Source organism: Oratosquilla oratoria, chromosome 29 (assembly GCF_046742065.1).
Source record: "Oratosquilla oratoria isolate Oo_2021 chromosome 29, ASM4674206v1, whole genome shotgun sequence".
Classification (NCBI taxonomy): Eukaryota; Metazoa; Arthropoda; class Malacostraca; order Stomatopoda; family Squillidae; genus Oratosquilla; species Oratosquilla oratoria.
The window spans coordinates 40,662,365-40,683,830 of NC_134805.1; the positions used below are offsets into that span (position 1 = coordinate 40,662,365).

The 21,466-nt window shown below is 39.4% G+C and overlaps 1 protein-coding gene across 2 annotated transcripts in view; it reads left to right on the forward strand.

Annotated features, from left to right (window-relative positions):
* Positions 1-21,466, forward strand: part of Stt3B (catalytic subunit 3B of the oligosaccharyltransferase complex) — a 53,315-nt gene that overhangs the window by 191 nt on the left and 31,658 nt on the right. For both annotated transcript variants that reach the window (XM_076212125.1, XM_076212126.1), the window contains exons 1-6: positions 1-175; positions 9,623-9,841; positions 10,016-10,193; positions 10,585-10,849; positions 13,145-13,316; positions 17,715-17,893. The exon at positions 1-175 is cut by the window's left edge and continues 191 nt beyond it. In XM_076212125.1, the coding sequence (XP_076068240.1) occupies positions 12-175; positions 9,623-9,841; positions 10,016-10,193; positions 10,585-10,849; positions 13,145-13,316; positions 17,715-17,893 (1,177 nt within the window). In that variant the 5' untranslated portion in view covers positions 1-11. The remainder of the gene's footprint in view (positions 176-9,622; positions 9,842-10,015; positions 10,194-10,584; positions 10,850-13,144; positions 13,317-17,714; positions 17,894-21,466) is intronic.

Sequence of the window (21,466 nt, forward strand, 5' to 3'; positions counted from 1 at the left end):
GGGCAGGTAAAATGGTTCGGACACAAGCTAAAAGTGGGCAAAGTCTGTCCAGCCCACTTGGAATGAAAAGTCTGTTGGTGTTTTCAATTTTATTGCTGGCTTGGCTCGCAGGGTTCCTATCACGACTGTTCGCTGTCATCCGATTTGAGAGCATCATCCACGAGTTCGATCCATGGTAAGTAAAACTGCAGGACAAGTCAAGTGTACTGGCCTCTATAACCATAGATAGTGACAGTCATATTACAGATAGATCGTATTGCAGGTAAATATGTGTTGCTGTATTCTTCATTTCTCTTTCACCAAAGAATTCATTTCATAGGTTGCTCTTTTTATGATCCCAAAACCCCTGTCATGCCTATGAATTGGATGTTGGGCAATCTGGCCTTTTGACACAGCTGTATATGGTTGAGATGTGCCTGAGCAGATGCCAATGTTATCAGCTTGATCATACATACTAGATGAAAGCATTGAAATATGGATATTTGTTCAGTTGTGTACATGGATGCAATATAGCATTAGAAAATTAAATATGAATTTTGTAAATTATACATGAATGTAATATGCGATTTTCTTGGCGGAAATAAAAAAAAATACCCTCCTACAAGCAAATATACTAACGAACGAAGTTGCTAGCATAGGATCGCGATGCCATCCTGTTGTTTGTGAAGAACTGTCTGCCCGGTCCAGTTGAGGCCTGGTGTACACCCTCTGTACTTCCGCCAGTATCTTTTGAGGTATATATTCTTGAAGGAATGCTATGGAACTGAAATCCATGCATTCCTTCAAGCTATGAAAAACCCATATACCCCACAATCAGAAAGAGTGATTGAACAGGCCGCTAACATCTGTGACGACAACGATCTGGATGACCTTAAATTATAGGTACCGATTTACAAAATACAGACGCTCCTCAACTTACGTTTTAGTTACGTTCCGAACGGCCGAACGTAAGTTGAAAATGAATGTAAGTTGTTACTGTACTATACATCGGTAAATTCTATTACCGTATCTTATAAAACACTCCTAAATCATTAATTAAACACATAACATTGTAAAATAATAACATTAATTTCAAATAGATTAAATTCAAGCAACATAAATTGAGATGGTGGAGGAGGAGGAGGCAAGGCATTTTCAGTTTGTCGTCTGCGCAGTGTAAACAATGGATGCAGCATCGTGCGCAAGTATCATTTGAACTACGGAGAGTGCGCTAAACTAAAAGATTCTAAAAAAAAAAAAAATTTACCATTTTTTTTTACCGTCAGTTCAAACGTAAAATCGAAAAAACGTAAAACGAATGAACGTAAGTAGAGGAGCGTCTGTACACGTTAGGTTAGATAAGACTAATTTATCATCCTTTCATTTCTTAGACGTCGACATCTATCGTAACAAACATGGCGTGCTATTCGTCCGGTGCGACTTTATGACTTACGAAATCTGTTTTAGCAACTTTTTTGTTTTTTATTTCTGCCAAGAAAATTGCATATTACGTTGATACATTATAATTTACAAAATTGATATTTAATTTTCTAACGGTATATCGTGTCCATGTACACAACTGAACATTCACTGAAATATGGCACTGGTCTATTAATAGTTTCGAGAACCTCTTCCTAAGCAGTAATTTAAGAAATTGGGTATATGAAATGATTTGTAAATATGAAGAACATGAAATTTAACTCCCATGTAGCAAGATAGACGCACATGATTGTGGGCATTTATCTATGGACTTACTTGATTTACTTGATATGGTTTGGTGGGTTTATCATCCCACCAGGCCAACATGTAGTGTCTGCCTCCAGTTTTTCTTGGCCTTCACAAAGGAGTTTTGCCTATCTGGATGTCCAGGGGGTGCCTTTCAGTTTGATTAGGAATTTAGTTTTTTTTTTTTTTTCTTTTTAGATGTGCACACCTACATGTTATAGCATTAGAAAATTAAATATTAAGTTTGTGAATTAATATTGGGAATCAATATCAGAAAACATTGCTACAACCTATGCAGAAACGAATGAATTTGCATTGACTCCTTTAGATGCCATCTTTATTTTGATAGATTTGGAGGTCGGAGATGATGACAACCCTGATGACCTCTAGAATTACAGGTATCACATTACTAAATGCAGGTTAAGTAGGTAGTTAGGGTAGGTTAGGTTAGAATAGACAAATTTATCATACTTTAATTTCTTCGGCTATGGTTGTTTGTTTACAGCTTTTAGCAACTTTTTCTATTATTGATTTGTCAAGAATAACATATATTACATTGCTATATTGCATAGGAGTAGGAATAACATATATTACATTGATGTATTATGACTTATAAAATTATTTAAATTTCTATTGCCATATCGCGTAGGTGTGCACTTTTAAAAATTTAATGGAATTTATCTAGTTGGTGTTTGAAAGTTCACTGAGTAACCCTTTTTATCTCGGACCTCTCTTGGGATGCAGTTGAAGAGTCTGGCAGCACTCCATTTGAAGCTGTTACATTGTAGTGAACCAGCTCTGCCATGCCGAACAATGTTGACAGTGCAGCTTATGCCTCTATGTTCACACCAGTGACTTGTAGGGTTTATTAGATTTGGCACTTTCTCCTCCATTATTTTCCATAGATATATATATTATGGTGTACCTATCCAATTTTCTCCCCAAAGAGCAAAGATTCCAGTACTTTAGCCTTTCTGAGGAACTGATATTTTATGTGCTCCATATTTTTAGTTTGCTTTTGCCTTTTTTAGGAATGTCCCCTTTGGAACTACAGAGAGTAGGATGCCTAGTCCTATCCCAATCTCATTTTTGTCACTTTTTATTACTCAAGTAGGAACACTTGGTGGCAATATTCTTCTCCCCTACCACAGGGTTAGGTGAAAAAGGAAATGAATATTCAGAGTAATAGTACAGGACAGTATTAAGAGTGGGGGGACAGCATAAGAGGGACAGTCACAGTATAATAATGTCATTTCACTATAAATAGAGATTTCCTCTACTACAGACAAAATGACGCATGGCTTTGGTCCATAGGGGCACCCCATGTAGACCTTAAAGTAGCAGCTGCATGCAACTGACCACCTTTTAACCCCACAATAACATGCAGTCAATACCTCAGATGGGGTGGATTTATGCCTTTGATTTTGGCTACCTCCTTTGTAAGGGGGAAAAAGCCATTGGTTTATGTATGTATGTATGTATATTTTTAGTGAATTGTCTGGAGAGGGGGGGTCGCCGAATTAATGAAGCGGCTTTGCTGTGGATGTGCTGTATCTTGTGACATTGCTTCTGACCCCGGGCAGTGGACAGGATGCAGGGATGACCCATCATCCAGGAGGTGCCAAGATGAGAGGGAGGGAGGAGGGTGGAGGGGAGTGGAATGGGTGGGAATGGTTTCTATGCCTTTTTCTTTTTGGCTACCCCCCATGTAAAGGGGAAAAAGCCTTTGGTATATGTATGTATGTCTCTGGATTTTCTCTAACAAATTTATTTCATTAGCACTGGTTTGACTCCATAGTTGGGAGCAGTAGTCTAGCCTTGGCAGTACAAAGGATTTCCAGAGCATTAACGTTGTGTGCTTATACTGGGTTTTAAAAGTCTTTAGTATCCATCTATAAAGTTGATAACATTTTTTCATTAGGACCGTGATATGCTCCTTGAGCTCACATTTACTTGATAAAATTGCTCCAAGATCTTGTACATGCTTTTCCTTATTAATAGGTTTTTGGCTGGGGTCATGGTTGTTCCTTTGACTAGTCTCCTCCTTGTTTTTGAAGTTGATGTATTGGAATTTGCTACCATTGAATTGCATGTTGTTAACCTCAGCCCAATTATATACTTTATACAGATCTCTCTATAGAGTCAGTTCATCTCTGACTGAACTGGTAGCTCTAATTAGCCTATTCACTCATAGTTGTTGATGCCAATACTGATGCCGATTACTATTCACTCTTAGTTGCCGATTCCTATTCACCCTTAGTTGCCGATGCCGATTCCACTTTATATAATTATGGGTATATCAGTTTTGAATATAAAGTAATTAAACTATGATTTTTATTTGCTTTATAATCTATGTAGATTTATACATGCCAGTTGTTGAGCTGTTGGATGCTAATGATTGAATGAACTTAGGAAGTGCTTATTGATTGACCACTTTATGATTATCAATGTATAATTGTATTATTTTCTATAAGTTGATAAAAGGGTTAAAAATTACCTATTTCATAGATTTTGATGTAACTACTAACTTGAAGTAACTTAAATCATTTAATGCATGGTTTTAGTAAAACATATGTTCAGAGTGTAAAATTTATTAATCAGTTTCTTAATCCAAACTTAATAGTAAAACCTAAACCTAACTCAGCCTCTACTATCTAATACTTAACCCATGGAATGCGGGAAATGGCCAAAAAATATGTGTATGGTGTATATATGTATATATATCACACAGGAACCCACAGTCGGAGAAAATAAACTTTGAATAAAGAAGTTTATTTTCTCCGACTGTGGGTTCCTGTGTGTCATTTACAAATGTGCTACTACATTTCTGTTTAGATATATATATATATATATATTTCTAAAGCTGTGTCTGGGTATAAGATATAAAATCCAAAAAGGAACAAAACACTCACTGAAGCTTTTTTTTTGACATGCTGACTCACTTGAGTACTGCATTCCATGAGTTGATAGTCAGTTAAACATTTACAAATTGAAGTTCAATTTGATTCACTTTGTCCAAATTTGGCTCATGTGATTGTGAATTTAACAGCAAATTCTCTAAACATGTCAGTCATAGCAGTCATTGTCATAAAGCATAAAGATGTATTGTTATGTATTTTCTTGTCAAAATACATAAAAAATTCTTGATAAACATTTCGTTTGCTGTGAAGTGGGAGTAAATCCGTCCGCCGATTTTTCACACTTATGAGCGGATAAAATTGACTGAGTCCATGGATGCCCAGATGATTTAATCCCATATTACTCTCGTTTAATTTCTGTTGTAGAAACTTTGCTGTTTTAAAAAATATATATAAGAAATACAAAAATAAAAATTAATATAATTTGCTCTAACATTTACTCTGTGCTGCTATTTTAAAAGTTTCTCTGGTAGTATGTCCCTGTTTCTGCAGATTTTATTACCTCTACATAATATTTTCGAAATGTATTATGGCACTAGACTGCAGTGTAGGTTTATCACTACCACAGCATATTTCTAGCCACCTCATTCTCTATGGTTGTGATGCTATGTGAAAATAAAATAAAGCCATGATTATATGGTAGTACATACATATACCAAGGCTTTTTCCCCCTTACAAGGGAGGTAGCCAAAAAGGAAAAGGCATAAAATCATTCCCACCCATTCCATCCCTGAATACACTCCACACCCCTCCACCCTCCCTCTTATCTTAGCACCTCCTGGATGATGGGTCATCCCTGCACCTTGTCCACTGCCCTGGGTCAGAAGCAGTGTCGCCAGACAAAGCACATCCACAACAAGGCCGCTTCATTAAATCGGCAACCCTCCCTCTCCGTCCCCCCATGCATAAAAGGAGAAGACGGGGAGAAATCCCTTCAGGCTGCGTCAAATTTTGCTCACACATACTACCTCTCCCCCCACCCATTCCACCTCATGCATCACATCATCATCCATATACAACCATTCTCCATTCACCCGTCTTCTGTCCTCTCCCGTCCTTCCTCAACAGACATTCCCCTCTTCCCCAAAGCCCCCTTCACCCCATCCATCCACCTCATCCTAGGATGTCCCCTCATGTTCACTCCCTCCACATCTGCCTTCCATACCTCTTTTACTAGTCTTTCTTCACTCATTCTTTCCATGTGTCCAAACCATCCTAATACTCTTTCATCAACCCTATCTCCCAACTCCCTTTCCACCCCTGTTCTTCTCACCTCATTTCTCACTCTATCTAGCCTAGTAACCCCCATCATACTTCTCAGACACCCCATCTCAAACACATTCAAACTCCTTCTCTCTTCCTCTCTTATGTTCCATGTTTCTGCCCCATACAGTGCTGTTGGCACAATCACTCCTTCATACAGTCCTCTTAGCATCCATTCCCAAATGTCTATTCCTCATTACACTCTTTAATCCACCAAGGCATTTACTCGCTTCTCTCAATCTACATTCTACCTCCACCTTCACTCCACCTTTTCCTGCCACATTTGCACCCAAGTATCTAAAACTATCTACTTCCTCCAGTCGCTCTCCCTTAATGCTCACTTCCAGTCTACTGCCACTTTCACCCCTTGTACATCTCATCACCTTACTTTTACCCACATTTATCTTTAGCTTTCTTCTATCACATACTCTCCCTAACTGTCACCAACTTCCTCAGTCCCTCCTCCGATCCTGCCACAAGCGCAGTGTCGTCAGCAAACAACAGCTGACTCACCTCCCACTTTTCTCCATTTTCTTTAACCATCTCCAATCCCTGACCCACTACGCTTGCATTTACCTTTCGCACTACCCCATCCATGTATAAGTTGAACAGCCAGGGCGACATAACGCATCCTTGACGAAGTCCCACCTTTACCTCAAACCACTCTCTCCATTTCTAATCCTGACACAAGCTCTACTACCCTCATAAAAACTCTTGACAGGTCCTAGAAGCTTTCCTCCTATCCCATATATCTGCATAACCTCCCACAGTGCCTTTCTGTCTACCCTATCATAAGCCTTTTCCAGATCCATAAAAGCCCAAAAAACATCCTTCCCCTTTCCCATAGCTTTCTCACATATGTCTTACCACAAAGATCTGATCTACACAACCTCTACCCGTCCTAAATCCACACTGTTCCTCACCAATTACTCCCTCTGTTCCTCTCCTAGTCCTCTAAATCAAGATCCTCCCATAAGCCTTCCCAACTACACTTAACAAGCTAATCCCTCTGAAACTACTACATTCACACTTGTCCCCTTTTCCCTTGTAAAGTGGAACTATACAGGCACTCCTCCAGTCCTCCAGCACTCTACCCTCTCTCCAGCAAACATTAAATAACCTCACCAGCCAGTCCACCATCACTGTACCTCCTTTTTTTTTAGACATTCTGCATGGCATCCATCCAGACCAGGTGCCTTACCTGCTTTCATCATCTTAACAACTGCCTTCTCTTCATCCTTTCTTATTTCTCCTCCATTTTCCTCACTCATCACTCTTATTTTCTTAGCATTATATGGTAGTGATATCTCATATAGCACATAATATGCTGCATGGCCCTATACAACTTCCAGAACAATAAATAATAGGTGAATTACTAAATTGGCATTGGCTTGGCAAAATATTGCCAATGCCAATGCTGAATTCCTTTCTAAAAAAACAAAACAAAAAACAGTATTTCTGATTAAATGAATGTAAATATGAAATACAAGAATCAATTTTCCCTATTGTTTGACATGTACTGTACTACATAGACATTATTATCTTTTATCATCATGATAATTGATAATGAACTTTATTACTCATATTTCCTTGTTGTGCCCTTCTGTGGAGATGGTGTGTCATAGTTCATTGCTTCTGACCCAGTTAACCACTTTAGTATGACTTGAATTCTTGTGCACAGCATTGGCTGCCATATGTAAATTGCATCACACTACTTGTATTATGAAATGTAAAGTCACTGCTGTTTTACTTGTTTTCTTTTACTCTTGTAACTCGTACCTCATGACTCCTACATAGATGTCATTGTAGCTAAGTGGTTAATGGGTGGGGGCACAGGGATGGCCTTTCATCCACAAGGAGCTAAGATAGAAGGGAAAATAAAGGGGTGTGGGATGGGTAAAAGGTGGATGCATGCCTTGGTTTGTTTACCTTCATTCTTTTCACTTCTTTCTATAACATCTTGCTCCCCTTACTTTGTGTTTTCCTTTCTCCCACTTTATTCTGTATCTCTCACGTGCTTCCTCATTTCTTCTTTGCAGCCAATCATTATATACTCTCCTCTTTTCTGCCACCACTTCTTTCACCTATTCATCCCATCAATCACCTTGTCTGTTCCCTCCCATCCTCCTTGTACTACATACTGTCTTTGTGCACTTAGCACTTCCTCCTTGAAACATATCCATTCTTTCTTTACTCCTTTTTCTCCCTTATCCTTCACAATATTCTATACTTTTCTTAGTTTCATCAGATAATTTTTTGTCATTTAATTTGCTTGCCTTTAGCACTTGTATGCCTCCATTACTTTTTGCCCCCTCCACTTAACTTTCACCTTCACTTTCCCTTCCACCAGATAACAATCCTCCACCAGTCTAACAATCCACTGCCCTCTCCACTTAAAACATTTCTGTCTAGAATTTTTCCAGTCCTCTTTTTGGGCACAACTACATAGTTCATTTACTTCCTCTTGACTACCCTTCCACCCACAACTCATGCTTACACATACCATGCTTGTCTCGCTCATTAAATACTGTTTACTATTATCATTTCTTTCGATACCCTCCTTTAAACATCACTTCACTATATTTCCTGCCACCCCATACCTCCTTGCTACTCCACCTATGAACTCCTTTCCTACTCGTGCATTAAGACCCTCAACACCAGTACATTTAGCACACATAAAAGTCCATATCATCTATCCCATTTATTTTATATATTTTTTACTTTAAAAAGAGTTGATGCCAAGAGACATTAGTTTCCTAAGAAAAATACCAATGTAACTTAGTGACACGTCAGTCCATAATATTATTATGGACTGTTATTTTTCTTAGGAAACTGATATATCTGTTGGCATTAACTCTTAAAAGTAAGAAATAAAGCTTTTACTGTACACATGAATATAAAAAAGAAGAGAAAGAAATCTACTGACTGTTTACAGAATTATGAAAGGGATGGAAGTCCTTGACAGAGATGATTTATTAAAGTGGGATAAGAGAAAACAAGAGGACATGAAAATAAAATAAAAAAGGATAGCTATAGAAGAGATCTGAAAAAAGAATAGTTTTCCACACAGAGTGGTAGATATTGGGAACAAATTGGATGAGGCAACAGTGTGCAAAAAAACTAAACGAGTTTAAGAACAAACTTGATGCTGAAAGATACAAAGACTGGTCACTATGAGCATAGCTCTCTTTCTATATAGTACAACTAGGTAAAATAAGATGGGGTTAGGTTGGTTTACAGGACTTGTTACTTGCATGCCATCCAGCTGATTCTATTTTATTTTGTCATTATTATTATTATTATTATTATTATTTGATATTTTTGGTGATAATTAAAAAGTGTGGCAGTGAAATGGAAATGCAATAGCCATTTAGAAGTGTGTATGGTCAGTGGAAAGCTAAATCAAGAAGCATATAATTTTCAAGCTAGCATTCCATTTACTAGATTTCATGTAAAGTAATGTATTACATGAGAAACTGAGTTCATAGCTGGAATGTTGGGTCATTGCCTGTCAGACTTTTTACAGGTTTTGGTAACTTGTTCATGCTGTATATGTCATGATATGGAAGGAACATGCAGTAAATATGATTTCGTAAAACCTGTAATTTCAACATACTATAGAGGTATGTTGATCTGAATGTGATTTCAAACACTCAAATAGGGATTATCGTAGTAAAATTTGATAGGACTTTGTTTATATTTAAGTAATGTTAAACTAATCTCTTATGTTTCCCCAGGTTTAATTACCGCTCCACTGCCCACATGGTAAAGCATGGGTTCTACAATTTCCTCAACTGGTTTGATGAAAGAGCATGGTATCCACTTGGACGTATTGTAGGTGGTACTGTTTATCCAGGGCTCATGATCACGTCTGGTGGCATTCATTACATCTTGAGTCTGCTAAACATTCCTGTACACATAAGAGATGTGTGTGTCTTTTTGGCTCCTATATTTAGGTATGAAATACAAATGAGTATATGTGTATGTATGTAAAAAAATCTTATGAATGCTAACAAGAGGAGGAGAAGGAGGAATAGAGTGGTTTTGTTTTCATATTGTAGGTGTTACTTTATCTTTCAAAATATATAAAAAGACTTGTTTTTATTTATTTGTTTAATTTTTTTCTTCAGTGGTCTTACAGCCATCGCCACATATTTCCTGACCAAGGAAATATGGTCATCTGGTGCTGGACTATTTGCAGCTTGTTTTATTGCTGTTGTTCCTGGGTACATCAGTCGGTCTGTGGCTGGAAGTTATGACAATGAGGGCATTGCTATCTTTGCACTCATGTTCACTTACTATCTCTGGGTATGACACTTTTGTGTGATTTTTACATTCTAACCATTTATGAAAAGTAATTGAACTGAAATTGCAGTATATTAGAAATTATCCCAGTACTGAATGAGGTGAATACAAGATGCTTAGCCTCTTTGTTACCAAGGGGTCACATGGGAAATAGAATAGCCTGGCTAAAGTCAGAATAAGATAAGATGTGCCACCTGATATGGAAAGGGTTAAGAATATGAAGTCCGGTTCTTTTTACAGAAAGCATACCAAGAGAGTGAAAGAAAGAACCTGGCAACTGCCAAAAAATAGAAAGTGCCACTTGGTACATAAGAGGTTGAGTATTTAGCAAATGTCCATATGCAGTTGTGTAAACTGGAATGAAAATATTAATATACCTCTTTTATGGTTTAAGGTAAAATCAGTGAAAACTGGAAGTCTTTTCTGGGCAGTGATGACCTCCCTGTCATACTTCTACATGGTGAGCGCGTGGGGTGGGTATGTGTACATCATCAACCTCATCCCACTCCATGTGTTTACTCTTTTGCTGATGGGTCGGTTCTCTCATCGAATTTATACAGCCTATACAACATTCTACATCCTGGGACTCATATGTTCAATGCAGATACCTTTTGTTGGTTTCCAACCCATCAGGACTTCAGAACATATGGCTGCTGCAGGTATGTGGAGCTTAGTGTGTGGGAAGCAGTTGTGTGTATGCTATGGCATAGATTTGCATAATTAGAAAAAAATGAAAAAATTGTGTGGGAATATGAAAGACAAGATGAAGGAAAAATGGAACTGTAGAAAAATGGGAGAAGACAAATGTGATGGTGAAAAAGATACTTTTAAGAGTGAGAAATGTTGAGGCGAAGTTAAGAACAGGAAGGGAAAAGCTGTTGGGTAGGGTAGAAGAAAGAGGGTTTAGGTAGTGTGGGTATATGGAAAGAATGAGTGGGGGAAGTGAGGAAAGAAAAGGAGTGTGGGAAGCAATGTGGATAGAGTGAGCTTGACAGGAATATTAAAAAAAAGTTGGTTGACAGGATGAAGGGGGCATTGGATGCACAAGGTATATCTGTCAAACAAGGAAGAGAGGGTGCAAAAGATAGGAGTGAATGGATGAAGGAACATTGCCCAAAGGGGTGTTCTTGTCTCTGTAAAATTTTGGAATGGGTGAGCAGGGTGGTCACCATATAATGAAACAGTTGGGATAAACCAGCTCAGGGTGTCAAACCTTACTGTGGAGGTACTGTCTTGCATTGTCTTTGACCTGGGCAGTGTGGCAGAGTACAGGGATGATCCTTCATCCATACACATACATACATATACCAAGGCTTTTTCCCCCTTCCAAGGGAGGTAGCCAAAAAGGGAAAGGCATAAAAACACTCCCACCCATTTCATCCCTAAATACACTCCACACCCCTCCCACCCTTCCTCTCATCTGAGCACCTCCTGGATGACGGGTCATCCCTGCACCCTGCCCACCGCCCTGGGTCAGAAGCAGTGTCGCAAGACACAGTACATCCACAGCAAGGCCGCTTCATTTAATCGGCGACCCCCCCTCTCCGTCCCCCTTTGCATATAAGGAGAGGACGGGGAGAAATCCCTTCGGGCTGCGTCAAAATTTACTCACACATACTACCCCACCCCCCACCCCCCCGCCCATTCCTCCTCATGCAGTCACAACATCATCCATATACAACCATTCTCCACTCACCTCTGTCTTCCGTCCTCTCCCTTCCTTCCTCAACAGACATTCCCCTCTTCCCCAAAGCCCCCTTCACCCCATCCATCCACCTCATCCTAGGACGTCCCCTCATGTTCACTCCCTCCACATCTGCCTTCCATACCTCTTTTACTAGTCTTTCTTCACTCATTCTTTCCATGTGTCCAAACCATCCTAATATTCTTTCATCAACCCTCTCACCCAAATCCTTTTTCACCCCTGTTCTCCTCCTCACCTCCTCATTTCTCACTCTATCTAGCCTAGTAACCCCCACCATACTTCTCAGACACCTCATCTCAAACACATTCAAACTCCTTCTCTCTTCTTCTCTTATGTTCCATGTTTCTGCCCCATACAGTGCTGTTGGCACAATCACTCCTTCATACAGTCTCCTCTTCGCATCCATTCCCAAATGTCTATTTCTCATTACACTCTTTAAACCACCAAGGCATTTACTCGCTTCTCTCAATCTACATTCTACCTCCACCTTCACTCCACCTTTTCCTGCTACACTTGCACCCAAGTATCTAAAACTATCCACTTCCTCCAGTCGCTCTCCCTTAATGTTCACTTCATCCTTCATCCACAAGGTAATAAAATGAAAGGGATAATGAATGGGTTTGGTTGAGTGTTGGGAGGTGTACATGTGCTTTAACTTGGACACCCCTCTTTCAGGTGGAAAAAAGTCCTTTGTATGTAGGATGCATAGTTATCTTCTATATTTGTGTTGTACAGTTGAACCATGTTATAATGGGCCCTTATTATACAGGGGGGAACCCTTGAGTTACAACAGAGGTCTATCCCTCTGCAATGTCATTAACCTGTTTTCAGCATAGGTTGGAACCAACCTAAGTAAGCACCTTCCATAGTGATTAATTTCTTTTCTTTGTTGCACTGCAATTGGAAGAGTCTGCCATATGCTTGGGAGCCATATGGAAGAGCAAAAGGCTCCTTGAAAAGTAACACAAATGAGTGATAAGTAGTAATCTTAAATGGTGCTTCCTTCCTGGATCTATTGTCGTATGATGATGTATTCCTCTGCCATACTCACCAACTAGTTCTTTTTATTGTTTAAATAAAGGAAATGGCAAAAGTAGAGACTGTCTTAAACAGAGGATTCCCTGTATCCAAAAAAGGACATGCTTAATATTGCCTTTGATAAACATTGGAGTGATAGGATTTTTGTGTGTATGACATGATCATCACCATATTATGAATATTTGTAATTTCCTTTTATTTATTTTTTCAGGGGTATTTGCATTGTTGAATGCTGTGGCTGTTTTGAAGTACCTACAGAGTGTTATGACGAAAGCAGAGTTTCGACACTTCTTTGTAGTATCTGCTGGAACAGCAGCTGCTTTAGTATTTTTAGCAGTTGTTGGTTTGACTTGGGCTGGCATAATTGCACCATGGAGTGGAAGGTAAGGACTTAAAACCTTTATTTCTTTGACAGTCTTGTTAGTTCCATAGGAGTGTGTGAGGGAAATGAAATGTATAGCCATGTAATAATAAATGTAATTTTGAGAAAAAAAAGTACAAATTAACGTGGTGTTAATTGAGTGCCCCTAGGGCATGGTTAAGTTTAATAGCACACATATGCATATACCAAAAAACCTTTACATAGCTGAACCAAAGCATATGCCCACAAGAGTTTATATCTGTGCTTTACAAGTGACCAGTGTTGACTGACTCACTGATCGGCAGCCAAAACCAGGTGAAGTTCGCTCCTTTGGTGTGAACTTGGCACATAGTTCTTTACAGAAATGAATTTGTATAATTACAATTTAAATGAATAATTTACATATTTTAGATACATATACTTTTTTATACATAATTATTTTGGACAATAGTACAACAATACAACATACCAACACTTAATATATATTGATCATATGCTATACGTACTTGACATGTAAGTGTGTATGTGGTCACTGTCACATTGCTTGGCCATGCAGGATGAGGTGACCCCTCTGAGAAAGAACATGGCATGGTACACAGCAAATAAAATAGATATATGTGTAAATACATAAACAGCATTAAGGCTTGAATAAAAGAAAAAGAAACGGCTTGTCTTATATGGAAGTGTCCCACCAGACGAGATGGGTAGCACTGCTGGAACCGGCCAGCAGGCTCAGCAGGCAGAGGGCATTTATGTTAAAAATTTTACACATATATTCATACATACATACATATACCAAGGCTTTTTCCCCCTTCCAAGGGAGGTAGCCAAAAAGGGAAAGGCATAAAAACACTCCCACCCATTTCATCCCTAAATACACTCCACACCCCTCCCACCCTTCCTCTCATCTGAGCACCTCCTGGATGACGGGTCATCCCTGCACCCTGCCCACCGCCCATATATAAATTATATTCCCTCCTTACGCATAGGGTAGGGTTACAAACAAAAATCCCTCCCGACATAAGCAAAATTGTACACAAATATTTAGGAATCTGCCCTAGGACGAAGATTGTAAGAATGAGGGACAGGGACAGGCTCACAGACAGGTAACTGAGAGGAAGGAAATGTTGGTACTGATATATTACTCCTTTTCAGCCTGTCAGAATGTATGATTTCCTTGGTCTAAGTTCCAGGGTTATATATTTTAAATTTGTTGCCATGCAATTTTTCAGAAATGACATAAAAGCCTGTAAATTGAGGATTTAATTTAGACTGGTGTTCGGGAGTAGATTTAAATGCTACATCATTAACATGTAGTGAGATTGATGTAGCTTTCACATGCTGTTTTTGCAACATCTCAGTGCGAGAATTTTGAAGGTTTTTCTTAATGGAATCATAAATGAGTTGGAAAGCTCACAACTGGTTTTTTGAGTAGTCCTCAACTGAGTACACAGGAACAGGATGTTGGACTAATAAGTCATACAGTAAATGCTTTTCTGAGCCAAAGACAATGTAATAAGGGATCTTTCCTGTGGAGGTATTTATGGAACCATTAATACATACAGCCACATGGGGAAGCCAATCCTGCCAAGTTTCATGTAACTGGCCTGCAACATGATGTAAGATCTCTACAGTCTTCCTATTTATGCGCTCAACTAACCCATTTGAAGCAGGGTGATATGCTGTTATGAATGACTGAGTTATACCATACTGGTGGCAAGTACTTTGAAGAATATAATTTTGGAATTCCTTGCCATTACAGTGAGTCGTCCTCATATGGTAATTCTTTATCCGGTAAATTCACAGTTATGGTATTGGGTGATTATTACCCTCGATTCTATTTACGGTAAGAAAATTCACAGATATAGTATCTGCTCGTGTTTTGGAGGTAAAATTAGATATTTTGAAGAGGAAAGAGCAGGGAGATGGTACGTCTGCCATAAATCGAAATGTGGGTTCGATATATGGTAATTTCAATTTGCAGTAAGGTTTTCAGGAACACATATGTACCGTATAACGAGGACTCACTGTATCATTCAATAGAACAGAAAGAGTGGTGTAAGGGCAGAGAAGATGAGAGACTAGAGCATGTGCAGCAGCTGAAGCAGACTTATAGGTTGGGGCTAGTACAACAAAATGGCTGAAGTGATCAACACAAACTAGAGTTGCAGTGGAGACCTGATGACTGCGAGGTCAATTGCAACAGTCTCAAAAGGACGTGCAGGAGTAGGATACTCAAGTACAGTAGCAGTGCTGGTAGTGCCTTTGGTGCATGCACAAGATAAGCACTGAGAAACATGGGTGGCAATGTCAAGGTGCATCTTAGGCCAATAATACTTAGTGCAGGCCATAGCAAGAGATTTATCACAACCAGGGTGATCAGCCTGAGGGACATTATGAACAAGGTGGAGGACAGTGGGTGCCATCTTTGTCAACAATATGTCCCAAGAATTCAATGGTTGATTTGAAAAATTGACATTTGATGAGATTAGTGTAAGGCCACCATCAATAAACTTTTGAAGAACTAGGGACAATTAATGAAAAATAACTATCTAAATCTTGGGACACAAGGACAAGGTCGTCTAGATTGATGAACAGTCCATCACCAATTAAGCTTTGAAAAAATAAGATGACGAGGTGTCAGCAGGTTAGTGGGGAATTTCTAAGTCCCATAGGGCAACATAGTCATTCATAGTGCCCTTTTGGTGTGGAAAAAGCAGTTACTGAATGACTGTCAGGAGACATTGGAATCAGCCAGAAGCCACTCTTAAGGTGTAGTGTTGTAAAAACAGTGTTATCCTTCCCAATACTCTGAAGTATCTTCCTCAGCACAGGCAGAAGGCAATGATCAGGTTCTGTCACAGCATTTACTTTTCTAAAGTCGACAACTGCTCTGTAAGAGCCATCTTTCTTTGGAACCAAAAATAAGGGTGAATTTCAAGGAGAATGTGACTCCTGGATGATACCTTCTAGCATACCTGCGATTAAGTCATCAGCAATCTGTTTTTGAGAATGAGGCAGATGATATGAAGGGACATATATGGGTCATGTGCCTGGTTTTACGTCACTGCACACAATCAGTAGCACCTAAAGGTTCACCTGGTAAAGCTATCGCTTGTCTGTGGATCAGAGGAGAGATTGAGGAAGTTAGTGACAGAGTTTGGGAAGATGTGTGAAAGAAGGAAGTTGAAGATAAATGTGGATAAAAGTAAGGTGGCGAGATGTACAAGGGGAGAGAGTGGCAGCAGACTGGAAGTGATTATTAAGGGAAAGAGACTGGAGGAAGTGAATAGTTTTAGATACTTGGGTGTGAATGTAGTTTAGGTACTAAGGGTGTGAATGTAGTTTAGGTACTAAGGGTGTGAATGTGGCAGAAAAGGGAGGAGTGGAAGTGGAGGTAGAATGTAGATTGAGAGAAGTGAGTAAATGCCGTGGTGGATTAAAAAGTATAGTGAGAAGTAGACATTTGAGAATGGATGCTAAGAGGAGATTGTATGGAGTGTTTGTGCCAACAGCACTGTATGGGGGAGAAACATGGAACATAAGGAAGAGAGGAGGAGTTTGAGATGAGGTGTCTGAGAAGTATGGTAGGGGTTACTAGGCTGGATAGAGTGAGAAATGAGGAGGTGAGGAGGAGAACAGGGGTGGAAAGGGAGTTGGGAGATAGGGTTCATGAAAGAGTATTGGTATGGTTTGGATATGTGGAAAGAATGAGTGAAGAAAGACTAGTAAAAGAGGTGTGGAAGGAATGAGTGAAGAAAGACTAGTAAAAGAGGTGTGGAAGGAGTGAGTGAAGAAAGACTAGTAAAAGAGGTGTGGAAGGAGTGAACATGAGGGGGTGACCTGGGATGCGATGGATGAATGGGGGGTAAAAAGAGCATTGGGAAAGAGGGGAATGTCTGTTGAGGAAAGATGGGAGAGGACAGAAGATGGATGAATGGAGAATGGATGTGTATGGATGATGATGTGATGCATGTGGTGGAATGGGTTGGGGATTGGGGGTGAGGGAGTATGTATGAGAAATAGATTGACACAGCCCGAAGGGATTTTTTCCCTGTGTTCTTTTCTGCATGAGGGAACGGAGACGGTGGGGGGTTGCCAATTTAATGAAGAGGTTGCTGTGGATGTGCCATGTCTTGTGACACTGCTTCTGACCCAGGGCAGTGGATGAGATGCAAGGATGACCCATCATCCAGGAGGTGCCAAGATAAGAGGGAGGGAAGAGGGTGGAGAGGATGGAATGGGTGGGAGTGGTTTCTTTACCTTTGCTTTTTGGCTACCTACCTTGTAAGGGGGGAAAAAAGCCTTTGGTATATATATATATATATTTATTTATATATATATATTATATATACATATATATATATGTATTTCTCCATCATTTCCTAAAATTGTTACTAAAAAGTTCTTTACATTTTAGGTTTTATTCCTTGTGGGACACTGGTTATGCAAAAATCCACATTCCAATTATTGCATCTGTATCTGAGCATCAACCCACCACCTGGTTCAGTTTCTTCTTTGATTTGCACATCTTGGTGGCTACATTCCCAGTAGGACTGTGGTACTGTGTCAAGAATATTAATGATGAACGAGTCTTTAGTAAGTTTGTATGACTTCTTTTAGTGGAATGAAAATACAATAGCTTGTGTGAAGATAACTAGTTGCATAGCATTTTGGGAATTTATCAGTAGTTATATATTAATGTAACAAAAGTCCCATTTCTGAAGTAAGGAAGGTTTTATGAGTCAGAGCACAGACACATGTCATAAATAAAACCCCTGAAATCACCACTTCCAATTAAATACTTAAGGTATAAAAAGTTCTGAATGTGTGTGTACACACACGCACACGTGATCCAAGATAATGGTGAATTACATGTCTACACACTGCAGAAGATTAAAGTACATACATATACCAAAGGCCTTTTTCCCATTTATAAGGGAGGTAGCCAAAAAAACAAAGGCATAAAAGCCTCTCCCACCCATTCCATCCCCATCACACTCCACACCCCTCCACCCTCTTCCCTCCCTCTTATCTTGGCACCTCCTGGATGATGGGTCATTCCTGCATCTCATTCATTACCCAGGGTCAGAAGCAGTGTCACAAGACACAGCACATCCACAGAAGGCCGCTTCATTAAATCGGCGACCCCCCCGCCATCCCCTCATGCAGAAAAGGAGAAGACGGGGAGAAATCCCTTTGGGCTGCGTCAAATTTTTCTCATACCTACTCCCTCACCCCCCATCCCCCACCCATTCCACCTCATGTATCACATCATCATCCATATACAACCATTCTCCATTCACCCCTGTCTTCTGTCCTCTCCTGTCCTTCCTCAACAGACATTCCCCTCTTCTCCAAAGCCTTTACCCCATCCATCCATCTCATCCTAGGTCGCCCCCTCATGTTCACTTCTTCCACATCTGTCTTCCACACCTCTTTTACTAGTCTTTCTTCACTCATTTTTCCCATGTGTCCAAACCATCCCAGTACTCTTTCATCACCCTTTCCACCCCCATTCTCCTCACCTCATTTGTCACTCTGTCCAGCCTAGTAACCCCTATCATACTTTCTATGACACCTCATCTCAAACACATTTAAACTCCTATGATAAACATAGAATAGGAAGACCTAAGTATAACAAAACAAACTTTGAGAAACTTAAAATATTCTTTCGCAATGCAAACTGGGAAAAATTCCAAAACGAAGATACAGGGATAGAAGAAAAATGGAACATACTAAAAGAAATTTATAATGAAGGAATGAACAAATTTGTACCACAACAAAAAATGGAAAAGGCATACATAAAGAACTGGTACAACAAAAGATGCAGTGAAGCAAAGGAAAAAAGAGACAAAGCTTGGAAAAAATGGAAAAGAGATAAGAAACAAAGCAAATGGCAAACATACATCAAACTAAGAAACGAATATGTAAAAATACGCAGAGATGAAAAGAGAAATTATGAAAAAAAGATAATAGACAAATGTAAAGAAGAACCCAAACTATTTTACAAATATGTAAATGGAAAACTGAAAAACAAACAAGAAATAGAAAAACTGTGCCAAGATAAAAAGGAATTTACAGAAGAACTGGAAATGGCTGAAATAATGAACAACCACTTCAGATCAGTATTCACAATAGAAAACTCGCCTAACAGTGAAGTTAGAGAGAGAGAATTATCCCCAGCAATGAAAGAAATAAACGTAACACAAAAAGAAATCGGTGATCAAATTAAAACCCTGGATGTCAGAAAATCACATGGCCCAGACGGAATAGCAAACTGGATACTGAAAGAATGCATGGAAGAATTAACTGACAAAATATATGATATAATTAAATCATCACTTAAAGAAGGAAAAGTACCATTGGACTGGAAAAAAGCAAACATTGTACCAATTTATAAGGGAGGTGATCTAACTACAGACCGGTCTCACTAACAAGCACAATAGCAAAAATTTGTGAAAGGGTGATCAAAAACAGATGGGTTAAGTACATACATACATACATACATATACCAAGGCTTTTTCCCCCTTCCAAGGGAGGTAGCCAAAAAGGGAAAGGCATAAAAACACTCCCACCCATTTCATCCCTAAATACACTCCACACCCCTCCCACCCTTCCTCTCATCTGAGCACCTCCTGGATGACGGGTCATCCCTGCACCCTGCCCACCGCCCTGGGTCAGAAGCAGTGTCGCAAGACACAGCACATCCACAGCAAGGCCGCTTCATTTAATCGGCGACCCCCCCTCTCCGTCCCCCCTTGCATATAAGGATGGGTTAAATACCTGGAAGAAAAATCTATACTGAACCCAAATCAATTTGGATTTAGACAAGGGAGATCCTGTACAACAAATTTGATCTGCTTTTACTCAAGATTAGTAGACATAATACAAGAAAGAGATGGATGGGCAGACTGTGCTTTTCTGGACCTGCAAAAGGCATTCGATAAGGTACCTCATAGGAAACTAATAAATAAGAGAGTCAAAAGGTGGCCTCGGAGGAAAATTATTGGAATGGATGAAAGACTTCTTGATTGGGAGGAAAATGAGAGTTGTAATTAGAGAAAAATTCTCCAACTGGGAAGAAGTAAAAAGCGGTGTCCCGCAAGGATCAGTACTGGCTCCAATCATGTTCGCTATATACATTAATGACATGAATGAAGGCGTGAAGTGCTATATAAATTTTTTTGCAGTTGATGCAAAATTACTTAACCACTTCAGTACGGGACTTAAATCTCGCGGGCAGCAGCCAATGCCAGCCATATGACGTGTCGTAATAATACTCGCATCATAAAATATAGTCACCGCTTATATCGATCGTTCTCTCTTTCACCCGCGAATTTTGAAAACCACAGAGAATGGGATTCAGGGCGCATTTGGGAGAATGTAAAAACACGGGGGCGACTACAATAAATATAATCAAGACGCCGATATGGCAGCGTCGCGAATCCACTTGCTCCTCATGACGCCTACGTGTGCGGCACCGTATGGAAGGGGTTAAGAAGGTAAAAACGGAAGAGGACTGCAACTCATTGCAACAAGATCTGGACACAATATGGAATTAGACTCAAAAGTGGGAAGTAAAATTCAATATTAAGAAATGCAGTATAATGGAATTTGGAAAGAGTAGAAACAGAATATAAAAAAATTACAGAATTGGGGAAGAAAAAAAAAATTATGAAAAATCTTGGAGTGATGATTGGAAAGGACATGAAACCAGATAAGCATATAAATAAGATGTTCGGAGAAACCTATAACTTATTGAGAGCAATCAAAGTGGCATTTACTTATATGGACGAAGAAATGATAAGGAAAATACTAACTACACTAAGAAGACCAAAACTTGAGTACGCAGCATCACTTTGGACACCCAGTACCAAAAAGAATGTTAAGAAACTAGAAAGATTACAAAGAGCGACAACCACACTAGCACCGACACTCGCTGAACTAACATATGAGCAAAGACTATCCAAATTGAACCTACCAACTCTGGAACAAAGAAGAGAAAGAGGAGATTTGCTAACTATCTACAGAATAATGAAAGGAATGGAAGTTTTAGACAGGAACGACCTATTAGTAAAACGAGGACATGGAAAAAAATTGAAAAAGGATAGTTATAGAAAAAACTTGAAAAGGAACAGTTTCCCACACAGAGCGATAAATACATGGAAC